The sequence below is a fragment of the Neopsephotus bourkii genome, unplaced genomic scaffold, assembly GCF_033783945.1.
Source record: "Neopsephotus bourkii isolate Nb327-2 ecotype Australia unplaced genomic scaffold, CSIRO-AGI_Nbou_v1 NB_1120, whole genome shotgun sequence".
Taxonomy (NCBI): domain Eukaryota; kingdom Metazoa; phylum Chordata; class Aves; order Psittaciformes; family Psittacidae; genus Neopsephotus; species Neopsephotus bourkii.
The window spans coordinates 3,634,904-3,655,219 of NW_026901606.1; the positions used below are offsets into that span (position 1 = coordinate 3,634,904).

The window sequence follows — 20,316 nt, forward strand, 5'->3', positions numbered from 1 at the left end:
CTTCAGGTGTTCTACCATGATGCCACAGAAGAGCCATGAACATTGCCAACAGTTAACTCCAGAGTTCTGTAACAAGTTACTATGCAGAGTAAGAGTGGGCTAAGATTTGGCTTCCTCAGGTTTAACCCAGAGCAATGACTCTGCAGGGGTGTTTCATTTTCCGTTTCCATTTAAGAGCTGAAACTGGGCCTGGCCAAAAGCTTTTATCACTGAGTTTAAGAAAAGATGCCATCTCATGGCTTTGTACACACCTTCCCTTGCTTATAGTTTTATACTTTGCCTTGTTTACCTTCTTGCTACTATGGGCAGAACAAAATTTTAGCCATTATTATAATACTTTCCCTTCTATTTTTTCTGGCCTCTATTTTTAAGTTTTTATGTGAATAAAAAGTATAAATGAATACAAGTACAGGAAGAATAAAGTACTTTGTAAGACTGATATTCTCTGCTCATTTTGTTAAACAATAGCCAGTTACTTAATTCCACCTGAAGCTTAGAAATAACCTCTTGGAAGAGAAAGAGAACAGAGACAGGATCTTTGAGAAAGAAGCCACTGAAGATGATTCTCACCTAAAGAAGATATTCCCAACGACCATGGAAACACCCATTGAGGAGGATTTTCACCTCGCCATTCCAAATACAATTTTGTTTTGGTACAACATGGTGATCTTCAGTTGAGAAAGGATGTCAGCTGCTTAAGAAAACAGTAAAAAAAAAAAAATTTATATATTTTAGGTTTTGCAATGTTTAGAACAATGGAGACTGCTTTTGCCTTCAAGGAGCATATCAGTGCAAGACAAAATAGAGACTTCAAAGTTAGGAATCTATTACCTGAGTATGCTTTGCTACAGACAGTTAACAGTCTCATGCAATAGTAGGGCACTGCATGTGGAATGTGCCCGTACAAAGCTCTATGAACTCCAATTTTAAAAAAGAGACCAGTCTGTTCATAGAAATATATTCATCAGGGTTTGGACAAGAGCATTTTCTAGAAAAAGCATGCCCCGTGAAGCTGTGATGTCCATTGCTGGCATAAAAATGAGTATAGAGTTTGTGGGGCAGCTGGATTCTAAAGATCCAAAACTGTTCAGCATTTGAGCCCATCTTGGTTTCTTTCACCCTCTTCCTTCTACAGCTGTTATCTCTACTGCTCCATCTGCCTCTCTCAGCAGGGTACTCTCTATCAGGTAGCAGCAAATGCTGCACTGGCTGCTGTTGGCCAGTGTCCATCAGCTTTGGTAAGGAGTGACTGTGCAGGCTGCTCACATCCGTTGAGGAACACCAAAGAACTGGATAAACATCTGCTCATCTCACCCTCCCTTCTCCACCCCCTACCTTGAGATTTCAGTTTAAAGCAGTACTTCATTTGTATTTGAACATTAGATCTGGTCTAATAAATAACTTTATTTAAAGCAAACAAACAAAACCCAGAAATGTCATACTTACTTTTAAAACACTTTTCCTTATTTTTCAAACAGCCACAGAAAACATCAAACATTTCAAAAAGTCAACTTCACATTAATAGAAAAGCAACTAAGAGCTGGTTACATGTTCTACTAAAATGATAAAGCAGTGAAAATATCAGATACACCAACTCGCCTGATTTCCTTAGAAATGAAGAAACATTGCATGCAAAATTAGTTACACATTGGCATAATGCTGCATTAATAACATGCAAGTTACATTATACTCATTTATATATACCTTATATTATCAACATAATACAATATATATGATATGTAGATAGGATATAGGAGTATATCTATAAATGTTTTTATATAATTGCATATGTATGTATTTAATATAATGCAAATTAAATAACATAGTCAACATATGCTTACTATGCATATTACATTAATTGTTATGTTAGTAAGATACTCATTTGTATACTGGGTAGAAATAGATTTTAATAAGCTTAAAGCAAACTAGAAATAGGAGCAGGGAAGGATCTGAAGGAAAATGAGAAATGGAGAATGGACTGACAAGAGATGATTAAACCAGCAGAGTTGCTTATTCCTTAATGCTTGAAGATAATGCAATTGTGCTTTATATTGAGAGAGTTAAAAGATCAGGAACAAGTCTGAAACTAAAGAACAATGATAGTGCTACAAGTAAAAAAGCATAACCACCCTTCAATAAATCTGAGCTGATAATTAAAATAAATTTTCTAATCACTGGAGAAATCAAGTTTTGAATGAAGTTTTCTGACAACAGTAGCGGGGACTTAAATCCCAGGGTTTGGCGAGCTTATAATCCAGGATCGCTGCCACTGGGATGGCCAGACACATGCGTACCGATGGCTGTACCTGCACAGATTTTTTTATGAAGTGGTTAACATGCACTGGTTCAAATGCTGTGTAACAAAGTTCATAGTTAAACCTGAAGTGGAAATCAGTTCTTAGATGTATTAGAATCTTCATATTATCTGTCTTTATTAATCCAGGATAATTTGCTCTTTTCCAGTGCTATCATGAAACCAGCAAATAACCTAATACCAAATACCTGGTGCTGTTTTCCAGTAATGATCATCATTCTGAGGACACAATCTTGCTCCATTTACTTCTTGTGATACACCAACATGGACAGAAACATGCTGCTTGAGAAACCCATTTGTACTGTATGTGTGCTTATCCAGCAGCTCCTAAAACATGTATCCAAAAATTCAAATGGAATTGTTGCTGTCTTGACATACACTTTAACTACATCATTTATTCCTCTGACTGCCCAGCGACACCCACTATCATGCATACACAGAATAGTATGAATTTTATCAAGAACTGTAAACAGAGTATTTCAACAAATTGTAGAATCACCACAATGTCACAATAACCTTGCCACTCCTTGTTTAACTTACTTTGTAAGACCACTTTTCCTACTTAAGAAAAAGGTGATTCCATTTTCAGTCACTGCATTTCAAACAGAACTTTAGATCACCAAATGGTAATAATCAGTAAATGATGATGATGAACAAACTGGTCTGAGCTAGTCCGACATACTGGGCAGCCAGTCTTCTCCCCCCACCTTTGAGTGGACACAAAATCATTGCTGTGAGCTGCATTTTCATAATGTTAACATTCAAATTGACACACCTATAGGTGTAGGAAAATAAACCTATTGCTCTGAAACAGTTCCTTTCTGACTGTTCAGCTTGATTCTAAGTGTCTCAGAAGGTACTTCCAAGACAAGTTTGCTTTGCAAAAGATACATTAGGATGCAAATAACAGTTCAAACTTTGCTCTATGTTTCCAAATTGCTCTACATAAGAGTAATGCCTTTATAGACTGTCATATTTTAAACTTTGGTGTGGCTTAAATATGTGCAATTATACATACAATTTGCTGTATTATGGAAAACCAATGCAAAACTTATTTAGTAAATTACTGATGAACGAGTTTCAGGGATGAGAACTCAGTAGAAAACTGGAGCATCAACTTTCTCCTTACCTGCTTAGTCTTTTTTCATTACCAGTTTGCATCTTAATTTTTATATTAGCAACTGAACTTTTGCTATACACCATGCCCATTCATTCCAAATGTAATAGCTTTGCTTGAGTCAAGATTTCCCACTCAGCAACTGGTTCACAGTATCTGTCCATCGACAATCTTAATCTGATGCATATTAATATTCTGGTAGCCTTTCGGATCATCATTGTACAATACTCAAAACTGGTCCTGAGTTGCCTATAATGATGCTCAGTGTTTTTCCTCTCTAGTCAATTACAGTCAACTTAGAATCCGTATCAGGCTTCTGGGCTTCCTTCAGCAAAATACATGTTTTTCATAAAGTCATTAAGACCAAAGAACCTGTCCTTCACTTTGACACCCTCAACCCAAGACCCAGATCTTTAGTAGGTATTCACATAAACTATCTCTGCTGCATTTCACCACCCTGAAATAGGCACCAGCTCTTTAGGGGACGAATGTGACAGTCACCTCCCTTCCATTTCCCTTATCTAAAATGGCTATAGAGAGGCCTGTGTCTGCCCTTAGCTATGATGGCTTAACACTTCTGTGGACTTCCTGCCCGAAAAAAGGATGGCCACCGCGGTAGCAGCTTGCTGCCCTTACCTAACATGGATGCCAAACCGCACTGCCTCCTCTGGTTGTGTGGCAAGTGTTTTGCAGAAATGAAGCATAAGCTCACACCTCCTCCTTACTCCTGCTGAGCACCTTACAGCATGAAACACAGCTCTACAGTTGCTCTCCACAGCTCTAAGATGGGCAGTTTCTGGCAAGCATCAAATACCTCACAAAATAACCATACAAGAACTGTATCCTCATGTCAGAATGCAACCATTTTCTGTATTTTTAACTTAGTCTGTGAGACCACCCCTGATAACTTCTGAACTCATGTAATTTAAAACAGGAGTGACAAAGTCAGAGATAAATAAAACCCCTACACCTTCTTGGAAAGGTGGCACTCATGCAGAAAAGGAATGCTCAAATTAATGACCTCGCTGAAAAGTGGGTAGTGCTGTTCTTGTATGAGCCACTTGGCAGCGCCAAATAGTATTAGAAAGGCAGCTGGCACATACCATCACTTCCCCCAGAGACTGTCAAAGTGGGATTTCTCCAAGGGATGCAGAAGGGTTCAGGATACTGTAATATGGCAGTAGCTTACAGTTTAAAGGACACAGATGCTTTAAAGTATTAGTTCATTCTGCAGAAGGACTTGAGAAAGATACTGTGCAGACAATACATCATGAAATGTATCTGAATCTTGACATCTAAAAATTATAAATGCTTATAGAGAACATCAGAAAAAGGTATTACTACTCAATTTATCTGTTTTACTTGATTCTCTTAGACTTTATAGATGGTAATGTTTACTTAATTAAGCTCTACAGATGGTAATGGTTCTTAATCTTTAATGTGTCTTTCAGACTTTTTTTTCCATTGGACATGCACAAAAATAATATAGAAAATACTCCCAAAAACCTTATTTTCATCTCAACACATGCAGCACACTTTGCTTCTTTGCAATTCCAAAATAGTCTCGATTATTTCTATTTTTGCAAGTCTTTCCCTCAAATCCAACTCCTGATAGACTTAAATCTTCATTTTCCACACCTTCTTTTTATAGACCTTTCCATCTTTTGACTGCTTATGGCATCTTGTGTGCTCCAAGCAACCTCCATACTGAATTTCCATTTATTTAAAAAAATTAGTAAATTAGGAACATTACTTGTTACAATAGTATAATGTTATAAACAAGCTGATGAAAGCCATGAAGTGCTGTGCTGTGGCAGATATTTTTGGTTTTTTTTTCCTCCTCCTGTCAGGGGAATTGAAAATTATGAACCTACAATCCTAAAGCTTCCACCTATTAGTCTTTCTTTTCTTGTTTTAATCAGACTTGCCTCTCCCCTTGGGTTTCTTTTTTTTCCAAAACAGATATTACAGCCTGGTTTTGCTGTCTTTCTCACTGGATCATTGGAAGAAAACAAGAAAACTAGGCTGAAATGACACCCCACCCCCAATCACAGTGCAGTCATAACGAAAAGGAAAAAAAATGAAGACAGCCCTGAGATGTTTACTGTGCTATTAACTATTAAGACAGCAATCATGCTTTCTCTCATACATTGCACTGCCTTACCTTGAATGTTGTGCATTTCCCTCATCTTTTGCTGGCTAAACTGCCTGGCCCAGCTCTACTTCTCCCCTCCACAGCTGCCTGACCTTTGTGGCATCGGAGAACCCTCCCATATCCCTAAATCCTGACACCTTGTCACAGGGTAATTATAGCACTGGCAACAATTTCAGCATCTAATATCAATCTCCACTTGTTTGCTTTACAGCAAGTGACGGATGTAAAAATGAATTCAGACCGGAGGGACCTGTTTGGCACTAGCGTACCCTATGACCTTGATAAAGTAACCACCTTTCCTTGGCTTCTAGAAAGTGGGAATAAACGTGCCCTTGGATGATGCTCCTGCACCTGCCTACTGAAAACCCTGCACCAGGGACACCACCTCAGTCCCATCACCCGGCCTTATGCCTGCAGCCACAACTCCAAGGGTACCCCTCGCTCCAGCTGCCAACCTGGCAACTAGACAGCAAAACGCGTCCAGCATTCCTTTCTCCCTTCCCAGCATACATCGAATGACACTGCAGCTTCCAAGGATTTCAACCTGGGGTCATAAAACGACGAGAAGAGCATAGGGAAAGCAGGAGGATGTTGAAGAACCTCGGCTCTCCTTCATGAGAGCTCTGCTCATAACGTGCCACCCCAGTTTCGCCTTAAGTAAGCTTAACAGCAAAAAAGCCCCGCTCGCTTCTTTCCTCCCTTTCATCCTCCAGAGGGGCACAGGGGAGGGAAAAGAGATGCGCCGAGGGCTCACTCACCTCAGAGACCTGTCCCCGCTCCCACCTCCTAACACATTCTAGCTGTGGCCTTCCGCCAAAGCCGCTCTCCCAGCTTCACAGGAGACCACAGCCGCCCACACCCTCATCCCCTCAGTCAAACCCCTCCACGCTGCTCCCCAACCCGCCCCGCACACCCGGAAGAAGGCGACCACGACCCCACCCGGCTACCGCGGCCACTGTCGCAGCTTCATCAGGCGCAGTGCGCAGGCGCAGTGTCCCTTGCCGCGCCTGCGCAACCCCCAGCGCCTTCCCTTTGGTCAGGCCCCGCGGAGGGCAGCTCCTCCCTCTGCCGCCGCCTGCCCTCCCCCCCGACCCCCGCCCCTCCCCGGCAGCGCTGCCGCTGCTACACCGGGTAGGTTTCCAGTCACTATGGCGGCCGCTGCGCTGGAGGTAAGGGAGGGAGCGGTGCTTCTGTGCCCCCTGTGCATCTCTTGGGGCCGGACAGCGCTAGGCCGGGGGGAGGCGTGGGGCCGCGCCGGGTGAGGGACGCGTCTGACCCGGTTTGTTTTCTGCTCTGCAGGTCGGAGGAAAGTTTTCGTGGTCGGCGGCTGCCTGAGAGGCAGAGCTCCCGAGCGGGGGGCGCCCGGGCCCGGCCGCCAGGCCTCTCCTGCTGCCGCCGGGCTAGCGGAGCCGCGCTCGGCGGGCGGAGAGCGCGGGGGGCCGAGAAGCGGGGCCTCCTCATGCGCAGCCACCTGCGGAGGGCTTGAGCGCTGCCGAGCGGACGTCGTCTCTTCCAGGCCGCCGCTCCCCGCGCCGGGGGCTTCTTGCGGAGACTTCCTGGAGCAGACCCCACTTGCCTGCCTCCGCCGCCGGCAGCAGAACCGCCGCCGAGGGACGCTTGCGTACTGCTGCCAGCCAGAGCCACCGCGGGCACCTCCTGGGAGCAACCTGTCAGCGCACCTCGTAGGCCGTCCCCGAAGGACCCTTCCTACGCGTTAGTTTATCCCTGAAAGGAGAGTTTGAAGCTCTCTCCATGCCTTATCAAGTTCTTTATCTGAGTGGCTGCCTGAAGCTGTAGACCAGTTCAGCTTTATCTGGTGTAAGGGGGGCAAACAGTATAGCTCTTATACCCCATTCTAAATCGAGGACCACCTATTTGCTTTGGTTTAATAGACGAACATGATGAAATGCGGATTGCTGTGTGAAGCGAGTAGATCTCTGCTGTGGAGTGAGGGCTTTGTATTCTCCTTCCAGCTCCTGATCTCTGTGCTTTGAGAGAGGACGCTAATCCTTCTCACTCATCCCCCTTCCCTAAACCTTTCCTTGCTTCTGTGTTGCATTGGTCAGAATTTTAGTCAATGTTGTTTACGAAAGGGGGTGGAAAAGAAGGCAGTTGAGGTTACAAACAAAAGTACTTGTATGACTCATCTACTTGGATTTGAGATATTCTACCCTTCTTTCAAGGAGCCTTTGCTTCTCTTTGAAGGAATCAGATGCTTGTTCCTATTCTTCCAGAGGAGGATGGATTGAAAGTTGTACATTTTAGACTTTTTTTGGGCCACTGCTGAAAGTATTAAAAGACATAATGGGGCTTTTTCACTGGATTATTGCCAGGATTAGTTTACACACTGAAACAATGCGTTGTTAGGCCTCTGATATGATAATAATTGTCTTGCTTTAATATAAATTTACTGTGGAGGTTTTGGTTAAAAATTGTGGAGGACAGTCTGCATCAGAAGAGGCTCTCTTCATCTCTGGTTGGTGTGGCAACCCCAATCTGTCCTCGATGCCTTCAGCCTTGGCCATCTTCACTTGCCGCCCGAACTCTCATCCGTTTCAGGAGCGTCATGTCTACCTGGACGAGCCTGTCAAGATCGGCCGCTCAGTGGCTCGCTGCCGGCCAGCGCAGAACAACGCAACTTTTGACTGCAAGGTGCTGTCCAGGAACCATGCTCTTGTCTGGTTTGATCACAAGACAGGCAAGGTAAGATGTTTTCTGTATTTGAGAGTAATGAATTGCATGTTTGTTTTAGCAAGTCACTGTAGATTGCAGGTCATGTTGCTTTCCCTGTAATAAATGTGGTTATATGTGGAAGGGGTGATATTTGTGTTATAGTTAAAACGATTACTTTTCAGGTAAGTTGGTAATTTCTGGCTAATTAGAAAGTTTATTATTAAAAGCATATAAAACAGTTGAAAATGGTGATAAGTCCTGAAAAATTTGCATGTGTATTATTCAGTGCTGGAAGTAGATGATTTTTGAGGTGAGTATTAGAAATCTGAAAGCACGGGCTTGAACAAATATGGTGGTATAACAGTATTTTTCAAATGCTGAGAAATGTTATCTGAGTGTGTAAATCTCATTGTGAGGAAGGTCAAAAATCAGATTTAAAAAACTGGATTTGTTTGGCGCTCTTCCTGCTTGCCCTTTTGAAATTTTATAAGGAGTATTTTATCTTTTGAGCCTTGATAGAGGGTTTATTACTGGCAGTAGGAGTATAACGACTGGCAGACAAGATATTTTCTTATTGATAGTGAAAATGGTTTTAAAATATATCCTGCATTGACTTAAGGTCTTAATTGTTTCTCTCAAAAGGCTAGCGATGTTAAGTGAGATTTAGGGGTTCTGTAGTGCATGTTTTGTCCACTAGGGATTGAACTGGGACAACTAAAGTTGCTTTACTTAATGACTGTCAACTTAATTTTAAATATCCATCAAGAAATGAACAAAGATTTCAGTTGCTTAGCGCTGTATTTTATTTTTTTTCCAAATACATTTGTCTTGTGCCCTAGAACTAAATGCTGTAAATCAGCTGGGTTTCAGCTTCACAGTATGCCCTTCTGTGAAATACAGTCAGTGTTGCTCTTGATTTTAACAACAATATGGTTTGTAATTAACACAGTGTTTTTTAGTAGTATGATACAGCATGAGGAACGGTATAATGCAGTCAAAGCTCTTAAACCTTCCATTGTTAGCTCTCCTATGTTATGCAATGCTTGGGCATGATGGGACAAGACAAGCATTTGATTTCTTAAGGCTGGGTTATGGCATGGCTTTCAAGTTACCTGCACGTAATTGTGCAAACTGCTATCTGTATTAATGTTTCGTGAAGCGTGTTGCTTTGACTCTGTTGTGTATGTGGTGTGTGTTCTTGAACACTTTAGAAAACTTAATGCTTGAAATATTTTCAGTTTAAGCTTAGTTTTTAATATTTCTTGTTTAACTCTAGAAGGTAAAATGTCTCAATTTATTGTACTATTGTTAAATTAAAAAGCTTTATGTGTATAGCTGTTTATCAATATTCTTTATGATCCGTAAAGATTTTGAGACCCCCATGTGCTCTACTATGGTTACAAATAGTCTAGCCATATTAAAGATGGTTAATTTGACAAAGCATTGAGTGTTTAGCAAGTCTGTTAATTAATAGACAAGCTTAACAGACAGTCAGCTGTGGGGACTTCGGTTTGTTTTTAAGTATTAGTTAGCTTTGGCTTTCCAGTATAGGTCAAAAAAATGATATGCTTGCTCATTTCATCTAGCTGATCCAAAATAGCAACTTGGTAGTAGTAAGTAAGAGGGTACTGTCATGTGAAGATTTGGTGAGGGTCTTGCTGAAAATTGCCCAGGTGGGTATCTGAATGAGTAGCCGTAGTGATCAACTACAGAGTGGATTTAAAGTAATGGGAATATACTGCTATGAAGTGTGCATGTTAGATGTTGTGGTACTGTAACAGGTTTAAGGCCTCTAATTCTCCATACAGCAATGTAGAGGATTTTGGATTCTGTGTTTGTTTCGTGGCAATACTGTCTAGCTTTGAGTATCTGAACGGTAAATTATGAGGTGGTTGAAGGAGAGGGAAAAATGCATCCTTAGAGATAGTAGATATGAAATGTTGTTGTGAAAAGGGAGGTAGAAGATGTTGGTAAATACAGGCTTAATTGTGAATTGTGAAAGCTACTTTAAAGAGGCTTGTGGTGTTTTCAAAGTACAAAGAAAGATGTAAAACTATGCCAAGACATTTGCATGCAGGAACATTATTATTGTTTACAGAATTTCTGATACATGCATCTCATTTAGGAGTATGTCATTATCCTATCAATGACCTATACTTAAACCTGCATAAATTCTTAATACCACAGTGTTTCCAAGCGTTTCTTAGGAGCTCATGTACAGGACTCATCAATTCTGGGTTTTAGAAAAGAAAACGGACCTTGAAATGTTAATTTAGTAACAGAGAGAAACCTTGAAGTAATTCAAAATAGGTCTTGAATGATCTCGGACTGTGGTTTCATGAGTTGTGGACTTCGCTGGCAATACCAGTTTCTGGCATTCCCAGTCACTCAGTCCAGTGCTCTGTGCTGCCTCTTGAGCTGCCTTCAGTTACACTTTTTTATTTTCTTGAGGGTTTGGAGTTTTGTTTGTTTTGTTTTAGAGAATCAGGTGAGTGATCCTGTTTACTACATAGTCCGTAAACATGTTTGTCAGCATAATCTGTAAAGAAGGGCAGACACTGAAGAGAGGGAGCATCAGTAAACAGTGGCAAGGAAACTAGTATACAGGGTTTTTTCTGAGGCAGAGGTAGGCTTAAGCTGAATTAATGTCATGTAAATAGACCAAGTGGAAGATGACATGTTGCTTACAGTTGAAAGATGTTAATGTTTACTTTATATAAAGGCAGTTCAGTTATGCATGGAAAAAGTTATGTGCCCAAAGGAGATAATGTCTATGTAACACCAGCATTATTAAGGATAAAAGTGGGTTGAGTCTTGAAGATCACCAGTAAATAGCAATTAAAAGCAGATATTTAAAATTGGATTTGCTTATTAAAACATTTTTAATATTATATGCAAGCCTAAAAATATGTAAGATAAAGGTGGAAGGAGATGGTGGGGGGAGTATCTGTACTCCACTTTTTTTTTTGTGCTTAGTAATACTTTTACAACCAGTGCAGTGCCTCTCTTTGCTTATGTTTGTAGAAACTGTAATATATCCTTGTGGATTTTTAATACAACAATAACATTAAAAGCTTATGCTTAGAATTGATTTGATTTGAGTAATTAGAAGTTAATGAATCTTCTTAAGAGATGCCTGAAAAAGTGAGTCACTAAATATGTAGGAAGTGGATGTTGTGCTGAGCATGGCGTGTTCCAAGAAGTGCTAATCAAAGCAAAAGAAAAAGTGGGCTATAGTTCATAAAATCTAAATGTGTTTGTTCAGCTTCTATCACTGCAGAAGCTCTGTAAAAGCTGCTTAATTGAAATCTTAAAGGTTTGCTTGTTTGGTTTGTTTTTGTTTTTAAAAATAAGCAAGTAAAAAACCCTTGAGAATTTGTATGTGACTTCCCAGGCTGAAATGCTTCTGACAGATGTGAAAGCTTTTAGTAGAAACCCGAAGTTTCCGACAGATATCCAGGCTTTCAAAAATAGTGCTTATTCAGTGCCTTAGGTTATTGTGAGTGGCTAATTTTAAGTACCTTTTATAGAGAATGCGTTGCCATAGTTTACTGAAGGCACTGAGAAACTGTGTGAGAAGTGAAGTATTTTCTTAGGCTAAAGGACTCCAAATAACTGGTCATTTTTAGTATCTGAAAAAAGAAAGTGTAGGCACGAGTCTTTGTGTTAAGATGGTATCTAATACTATTGCTTTCATTTAATTCAAAGTGGGTATGAATTAAGTTGAGCACGTTTGTAGTATCTTGGTTACAGAAATGCTAACTAGTAAACTGAAAGCCAAATAGTCCACATCATAGTAAATTAAGTTTATTAAGGCTGTGCTTTATGGCTTTTAGGCTTAAAGTATGTGAGATAGAAATGTGACAGAATACTTTCTGCAGGGAGCACCACCCCTCTTAAAAGAAGACAACCCCTCTTTAAAGAAACCAACCAACCAACCAACCAAAACCCAACACCTCAAAACAACACCACCAAAGGTGTGTACGGCCAGGAAATTGTGGACTGACTAGCTTTGTTTGAATCCCTAGGAAAATAATGGAACAAGTCTTGGAACATTTTTCTAAGCACATGAAGAAAATTATTTGGTAATGGCCAGTATGGATTTAGCAGGGATAAATCATGTCTGATGTGTCCGATTGCCTTGTATGATAAAATAAATAGATTTAAGGGCAAGGAAGAGCAGTACACGCTATTTACCCTGCCTTTAGCAGGGCTTTGATTGCTTTCCGTGCTGGGCACTGCAGTCAGGATGTGCAGACAGATGAGTAGAACAAAACTGGTTTGAGGATCATGCTCAGTGGTAGAATTTCTTTACCTGGGTGCTGGCTTCAAGCAGAATACTACAAGAATCTGTATTATAACTTGCAACATTAAACATTCTTATCAGTGACCTGAAGGATACGAAGCATGCTTTAGACAAGTTTGAAGATGGGACCCTTGTGGTGGGGAACGAGTTGATATGCTCAAGGGCAGGGCTGCCATCCAGAGGGACCTGGCCTTGCTGAATGAGCGGGGCAGACAGGAACCTCAGGAGCCTGAACAAGGACAGATGTGAAGTTCTGCGCTTGGAAAGGAAGAACTTCTTGCAGCTTATTAGATCATGTCTATGATACTGCATCCAATTTTGGACCACCAGTGCAAGAATTGCATTGATAAACAGGAGTTGAAAGATTACGTGCTTTCTTTTCTTGCTGTATTGTATACTAGGAATAAAAGTGTATTGACCATGAAAGAAAGAAAGAAGAGAAAGAATTTGTGAATAGGGAATATCTTGTTCACTTAATATTACATGGAATGTTTTGTGCAGATCAAGAATTTGGCAAGATTAGAGAACTACAGGACATCTCTGGACATCCTGTTTGTTCAGAGGTACTTAATAAATCTATCTTGCAAAATTTAATGAGAAGTGGTATTTGGAGTTTCAGGATTGTAATGGGAGATTTTTTCCTGCTGTTTCTTATAGAAGTTCTTGCACTATTTGGTGCTGATCTATGCAAAAGATACTTAATTATTTAGGTACATACTATGTCATTTATTTTTATTATATCTTCTCACCTTTCTGTTTGGACTGTTGCCTTTGAGAGCTGAACAAATGTTTTACTTTTTAGTATTTCTGATGTTGTTGTACGCTTACAGTCTGCAGTGTAAATGTAGAGGAAACACGTTATCTTCCAAATGTTGAATGTCTATTCCAAGTGCCCTGGGAGACTGACCTGGGACCTGCTATAATGCACAAAGGTGAAATTTCAGGGCTTAGATGCTTTTGGTAAGAGTGTGATGTCAGACAGCCCTTATATACAACTGTTAATATCTTTATGTAAGTGCTTTTCACCCTGGATGAACTATCCAACCTTATGCTGATACGATCATAAAAGTAGTATGGGGTAGGGAGCTCTTGCTTTCAACAGACTTCACTGCCATGCTTTTAGGACCCAGTGCAGGAGTGCTGGTAGCCATTTATTGTAGAGGTAAGTTACTGCTGACAAGGATTTCCCTGCAGAGATACAATCTAGAGCCACTGCTGCAGAGCTAATACTGTAATTCTTGGAGCTGACCCATTGCAGTCATGATGCATCTGTCTTGAGCCAGGAACACCAACGCATTGATGGGGCTTTAAAAACAAGCAGAAATCCCTTTTGTATTTGCAATAAATTTTTACAAACCTTGGGTGAATCGAGTTACTTAGCAGCAGTGAAGCCAGTAAATGTGTTTTCCTTATGTCTCTAAAGGGATGGTTTGGGTTCGCTCCTGGTCCCATGCTTATAAATGTAAAACCTTGCTTTCCTGATGCACTTTCATTCCATAAAGTTATTTCTTACTTTTTCTTTTATTTCATATGTTGGTTGTGGCACTCTGTTGATCATTTGTAGGTGGGTTTACATTGCGCTAGAGAAATACTTTTGATTTGGCTTTGCCCTTGCCCTCTCATATTTTAATTTGAACAGTTTTGGTTGTTGATTTATTTAATAAAAAAAATCAAATTTATGCTGCAATGGGCCATGTGGGTTAGTAATGTCCTAACTGTGTCAGTGTTCTGTTTGCTTCTGTTGATCTAAATCTGATCTAGGTAAAAGTGCAAAATGTGTAGACAAATACTTAAGTAATTTGATGCATTTTGGTTTTTTTGTAATTTCTTTTAATAGATCAGATAAAGTGAAAATTATTATTTTGTGGAACCTGGCAAGTGAAAGGGGAGGAAAAATGCCATCTCCTTCCCTAAAGCTAGCAATTTTACAGGCTATTGCTGTGAAATTATATGATTGTTTGTTGTCTCTGGATTTCCTTTTGAATCACATCAGTAATTGCTTCCTGTTAATGTTGCTCACTTGCTGAGAGTTTGGATTATCTGAGAGCTCTGAGTTTTGTTAAATCTTGCTGTGCCAATGCATTAATGTTCCCAGCTTGTCTTTCCTTCCAGAAACATTTCTGCTTGTAGCAGAGTTGTTGGAGGAAGGCTTACAGCATTGTCACATTTGTGTTGATCGTGGACAAGCTTTTTTCAGTCTACTTTAGGAGTGGGAACTTAAGGCAGAGAGATGGATTGAACTGAATCATCTTATGCAAGAAGATGTATCTGTCTGCCAGAGGCCCAGAGCAGTTTCCTTTTTGAAAAGCGTTGTCCTGGAGCCAGACACTTAATTGGATACAATTTTTGTGTTATTTTGTACCAGAGACACATGTATGTAATTGAGCAATTTCTTAAAGTTTATTTCAGTCTTGAAAGTATAAATAAATGATGAACCTCCAGAAGGCTTATAATAGAAAGTCCAAAATTTCATAGTAACACTGTGGTTGAGTGGAAAACCAAAGAAGATGCTAGCAGGTTTTTTTTTCCTTTTATAAAAATGTAAAAAGTACTGGGATTAGTCAAGGGTTCTTAAGGGCATGAGGAATTTGTAGTATCTTTGCAAAACTATGGAGTATTTCCATATTAATAGTTGAAATATACTGTATACTGGAGGGGAATATGTGCTGTTCTTAGACCTTTTTAGTTTATAAAATAGCACTAACCAACCACTGAAGGCTGAAAAATTGATGATGAGATGGTCACAAATAGTCTAATAGTGTAAATCAGTGAGAATTTGTAACCAAATACAAAAATATTGATAGTGTTGTGCTACTGTCAACATAGGCTTGTCCCTGATGGAACATCTTGTTCAGTTTTGGTTTTCATACAGTAATTCAAATGTGTTGAAAATATTTATTGACAAAAATACTTCCATTTATTGACAGAAATACTTCAGTGTAGGCAACATGCAAAGTCTGATACGAGAAGAGGCAAGTGACCTTTTGTTCTCTTATTAAGAGGCTACTGAAAAGGAAACTAAGAACAAGTTGTTAATGCTGTATATTCTCATAATTACAGTTGTAATGGTTCTTCCATAAAAATAGACCTTAAGGTACAAGAGTTGTGGATGTTTGTAGCTGTGTATTGAGTAATAAACTTTTTAAAGGCAGGCATAGAAATTCTTACGTTTCAAATCAAAGAACTAGCACAATGTTATGGGCCAAATAAGTATTTGTATGGCAAGTTCTTTTGAAGACACTTAGTGCTAGCTGCTGCTGTTTGCGTGTGCCATTAGTCTTATCTGATATGGCAGGTTTTGCTCTTAACTGGCACTTTTTCAGACTTGTTCCTTTTCTGGGTGTTGAGCAAGAGTAAGTTTAAACATAGAATTTTCTAGAACTTTGATGTCTCTGATGCAATATTATTAAAGTTCTGTAAGAGTTTTTTTCCCTTGTTTAACTTGTCCTTTCTCCCCCCACTCCACCAGCAGGTTTTGATGTTTCTGCCTTGCTTTCTATTTTTTTAATTGTTTTTCATGAAGCCAGGTCTCTTGGTTTTGCAGAGCTGGGCTTTTAGCATCCACTTACTGTTCCCAGGTGTTTGAAGAATCTGAAAGCTTTTAGGAGGTATAGTGAATTATTTGTAACCCTTCACGTTTTAGTTTTGTTATTAGAAAAAAAGCTTTGTATTTTATATCTGGTTGTGAAAGAATCCTTTCTGCAGCCAAAACTATTTTTTCAGATCTTTGATCTCTGCAGGTAATTGCAACTCCTTGTTTTCTTGCTGTCATTACAGGGATTCCTCTTGGTGAATGCCAGAGAATTTTTAAGACTATGTGGAGTCAATATAATAATATATTATTACAGGTCGAAAAGAAAGTTTGATGAAGTTTCTTTTGTTTCTATGGATTCCAGAACTGTTATTATGTATAGTTAGGGTGGTATCCACTTTGAGGGATGTTACAATACTATGAATGAGGACAGCCACATTCTAGGACATGGGCGTACTGTCAGAGGATAAATTAGGTTACTTTGGACCTCTGCAGATCATCCAGTTCAGTCCTCCGCACCACAGCAGATCTGTTTATGTTGTCTATGGACTTGGACTAGAACTTTGGGTACAGAATTAAATCTCTACCAACAAATAAGCTTCTGAGGACAGGATCAGGTATATTAGCTAGGTAGGCTAGCTTGCATTGCTATTTGTTTTATGTTCTTAACTTCCAGTGCATGTGTGATGTGTGTATGACTTAGTCTTACAAAACACCTGGAGTACTTTCTATAGCGTAATTTAAAATTACCACCAAAATGTGGCCTGTAGAAATGCTTTTAAAATTTACCTGGGGGACAAGAAGCAGCAAATGAAACACATAAGAATGTTCCTAGTTCCACCCCTAATTCCATAGGAGTGGAAATAATACAGCACTTTCACTTACAGCTCTCAACCACTACTTCCTTTTTAAGAACTGAAAGGGGAAATTATGTATTTTTTTTCTATCTTCCTCTTTGAGGACTTTTCCTAGACTGCACTTTCCAACAGTTGTACGAGAAAGCCGGGACTACAAATTGTCATAGAAGGGGAGTGTTTGTATTTGCTATCTGTGTAACTAGTTGAGAATCAGGTAAAGCTATTGGTTGTGGTTTAAGCTGGCCTTTTGGTAGGTGTATAAATATTGTCTGTGACATTGGAGACTGATGATTTGGTTTATGAACAGTCCTTCCTGTGCAATTAAAGAACTGATAGGCTGCCATTATATTAATGTTATCTATAACATAGGCATGTAAATATTTCAAAGCCTGTTTCAATGCCCTTTACTCATGGTGTCATCCTGATTTTTAGTTAAACTTGCACATCTGTTAATTAGAAAGTTAAAACAATGTGTGCTCTGTTTGGATAATTTTTAACTTTCATGTAAACAGAAGGGAAAATGCTTTTGGTGTTTTTTGTACTTGAACAAACACACTGCACTGACACACATGGACAGAACATCTCAGAACTCGTTTTTGTTTTGCAATCTGTGTACATGTGCTACCTTGCCTATTGAAATCAGTACAGGTTATACACACATTCTGTTGCAGAATATTGCCTCCTGATAAATTTAATGCAGATCTTCAGCTGCATGTGAACTTGCTCTGACCCCCATGTTCCAGAAGTGGGCTTGGGAAGGTCAAGGTTGGCAGAACACTGCACCAACACAGCTGTCCTGCTTTCTTTAAATTGCTCTGAGACATCCAAATGGCATTCCTGTGGGCTCTTTAGGTCATCCTCTTCTGGGATTTTGTCTGCTTCACAGCCTGGGTAAATGTGCCTGTAGTTGAACAGTTTTGTGTGCAGATGTGCATATAGGTGGGGCTTGGTTTTGTCTCCCCTGGTTGATCAAATGAAAACATGCTGAGTTTTCTTCTTCCCTTTCCCTCATAGCTTTATGTTGAACCTACCCAGGGTAGGTGTTGCTGGATGAATTTTAGGTGATGATGTAAGTTTTATAAACTAATATTAAAGGATCTGGATGACTAGTCTTTGTATTGAGATCTGTAACGCGTACTCTCTTTGATGTTATGGCAAGTTTAAACTATAAAACACATCTTCCTTTATAATTGCTGTTTTGTATTTTCTGAGATTTACCAAAGTAATTGCATTGTAGTATCATTAAAACCTTTTATGAAGATGTGGTTTTGAGTCTAATGCTAGGGTACCTGTAATCCTCTAATATTATGTCAGTGGCTGGATATGCTTGCTAGTGCTGTGCTTCAGATTGAATCTAGAGAGTATGTTATATAGTTCTGCTTTAAATACTGCTTTAGACAGTCTTGATGCAGGTGAACAAAGCTGAGCGGAAACATTCTGTCCTGTCCAGACCAGAAGTTTTCAGACAATAGAAGAATTTAAGAAGTAGTAAATAAGTCAATGCTTGCTTATACTTGTGGACACTTGGAAAAGGGGTAGTTTTATTTGGCTGCCGTGCTTATGCTCAAGGTGTCCCAAGTATAATTTTTTTCATGGGACTGTTGTAGCTGTGGGCCAAGTCCCAGCTGTGCTACATAAAAGTGCTGTTTAATTGCTGCCAGTGCTCAAAGTTGATGGTTCATATAATGTTTTTAGTGATCTAAAATTGAGAAGTCCATTATCTGCATCCAAAAGGGAGCTCTTGCCTGGTGGTGTTTAATGAGGTCATTGCTGCTAGTAATAAGAATACTTTGTTGATATCATCAGGGTTAAAGCTGTTTGCTGAGACATGACGCAACCATGACTTCTCCATTCGCGCTAAAACTACGAGTTACTTTGCAATTATGGAATAAATATCTGGTGATCTGAATCTCTTTTGCCTTTCCTTAAGCTGGAATAAAACCCGAGAAATTGTATCATGACCATCTGCTTGATGGCGTATTAAGAAGAAGGAAAGGAACAGCTGACCTTCCAGAATTGAGGCACTTTCATCTTGCCGTATTTTTGACATTTCTGTTACTGGATTGTGCTAGAACTAAGCATTATTACAGCTGATAAAGATTCAGTGGCTTAAGAAGTGACTTGGTGCAACGGTAACTGCCTGAGTGTGAATGTGCAAATCTGTGGCAAACACTAAGGACTTTGGTTTACTCTGTAGGTAAAAGCTAAGGCTACACATACAGATAACTATTATCTGAGTTCTAGGCTGTTCATTAGAATTAGTAATATGTCAGCACAACGTGTTTGGGGGCTGTACTGACAAATCAGTAAATGCTGTTTCAGTGAGAAATTGTATCAGAGTAAAGAGTTTTTACAGCAGGATCCATTTTAGAATGAGAATCTGTGATTATATATGGACAGAAAATGGTTTTTATCTTGGGACTTAATTGTTACAGGCACAGCTGACTAAAACTGGTTATATTTAATGGATGAGAGAGTGGAAGCATGAGTAAGAATCCGCCCAGAAAGGGGTAATCTGCTATGAGTAGACTCCTCAACCTGAAGAGAAGTTGCAATTTCTGGGAAGTTCTAGTTGAAGTCTGAACTAACATGGTGAAATGAACACACAAGTGAAACAAATATTTGGAACATAGGAAGGGGCCAGCTTTTTGCAGTCTGAATAATACCAGTGGCTGTGTAATTACCAGGAAAATAGAAAGTATTTCAGTGACTACTGAGTTGAGTATGAAAAATGGGCCAATTCAGTTTTTCCTCTTAAGATTTTTGACCCTTTTAAGTCATGCTCTGGGTTTTCCTTCCCATAAAGCTAGAGATGCTGCAGTGGATGTGTGGGACCACCCTGCGACTGATATTCCAGTTGGTTGTTTGGTTGATTTTTTCCCTGTTGTTCCTTTGATGGTCTTCTTTTAAGTTCACTGTGCATGTGAAATACTAGGATAGTTATTCACAGAACTTCTGATTGCACTAGAATTTCTCACTTATTGTATAATTCTTGATAAAATGTTCCATGTCAGTGGAAGAAAGAGCACCAGTAATACATTCTGGCAAATCAGACAGGTGTTAGACGCACTGCATTTGCTCATGCAGCTGGCCAGGAGTGCACATTTTTTAGTTGTGTCCATGAGTAGCTCTGAGGACCTTTTGAACAACTTGGCAAGGGTTTTTTTTGTCTTGGTTTATGTGTATGCTGTGTGAATTTAGGCTGGTGGAGATTAGTTCCCTGTTTTCCTCATGTGATGTATTGAATTTTTGAGCAATTGAAAGAGCTATAGTAGAGGTTACCTTTTTAGTGTAGCCTTTGAAGTATGAGCATTGTTTACTGGCATCTTAGGGAGGAGAAAGTTTATCTGCTTTGATAGACA

General features: G+C 39.7%; 1 protein-coding gene across 42 annotated transcripts in view; it reads left to right on the top strand.

Annotated features, from left to right (window-relative positions):
* Positions 1-6,656: 6,656 nt before the first annotated feature.
* SLMAP (sarcolemma associated protein) overlaps positions 6,657-20,316 on the top strand; it is an 85,515-nt gene continuing 71,855 nt past the window's right edge. For 23 of the 42 annotated variants that reach the window (XM_061362444.1, XM_061362442.1, XM_061362467.1 and 20 more), the window contains exons 1-2: positions 6,657-6,755; positions 6,886-8,289. In XM_061362444.1, the coding sequence (XP_061218428.1) occupies positions 8,092-8,289 (198 nt within the window). In that variant the 5' untranslated portion in view covers positions 6,657-6,755; positions 6,886-8,091. The remainder of the gene's footprint in view (positions 6,756-6,885; positions 8,290-20,316) is intronic. The other 19 variants (XM_061362464.1, XM_061362459.1, XM_061362461.1 and 16 more) reach the window with 1 other exon arrangement.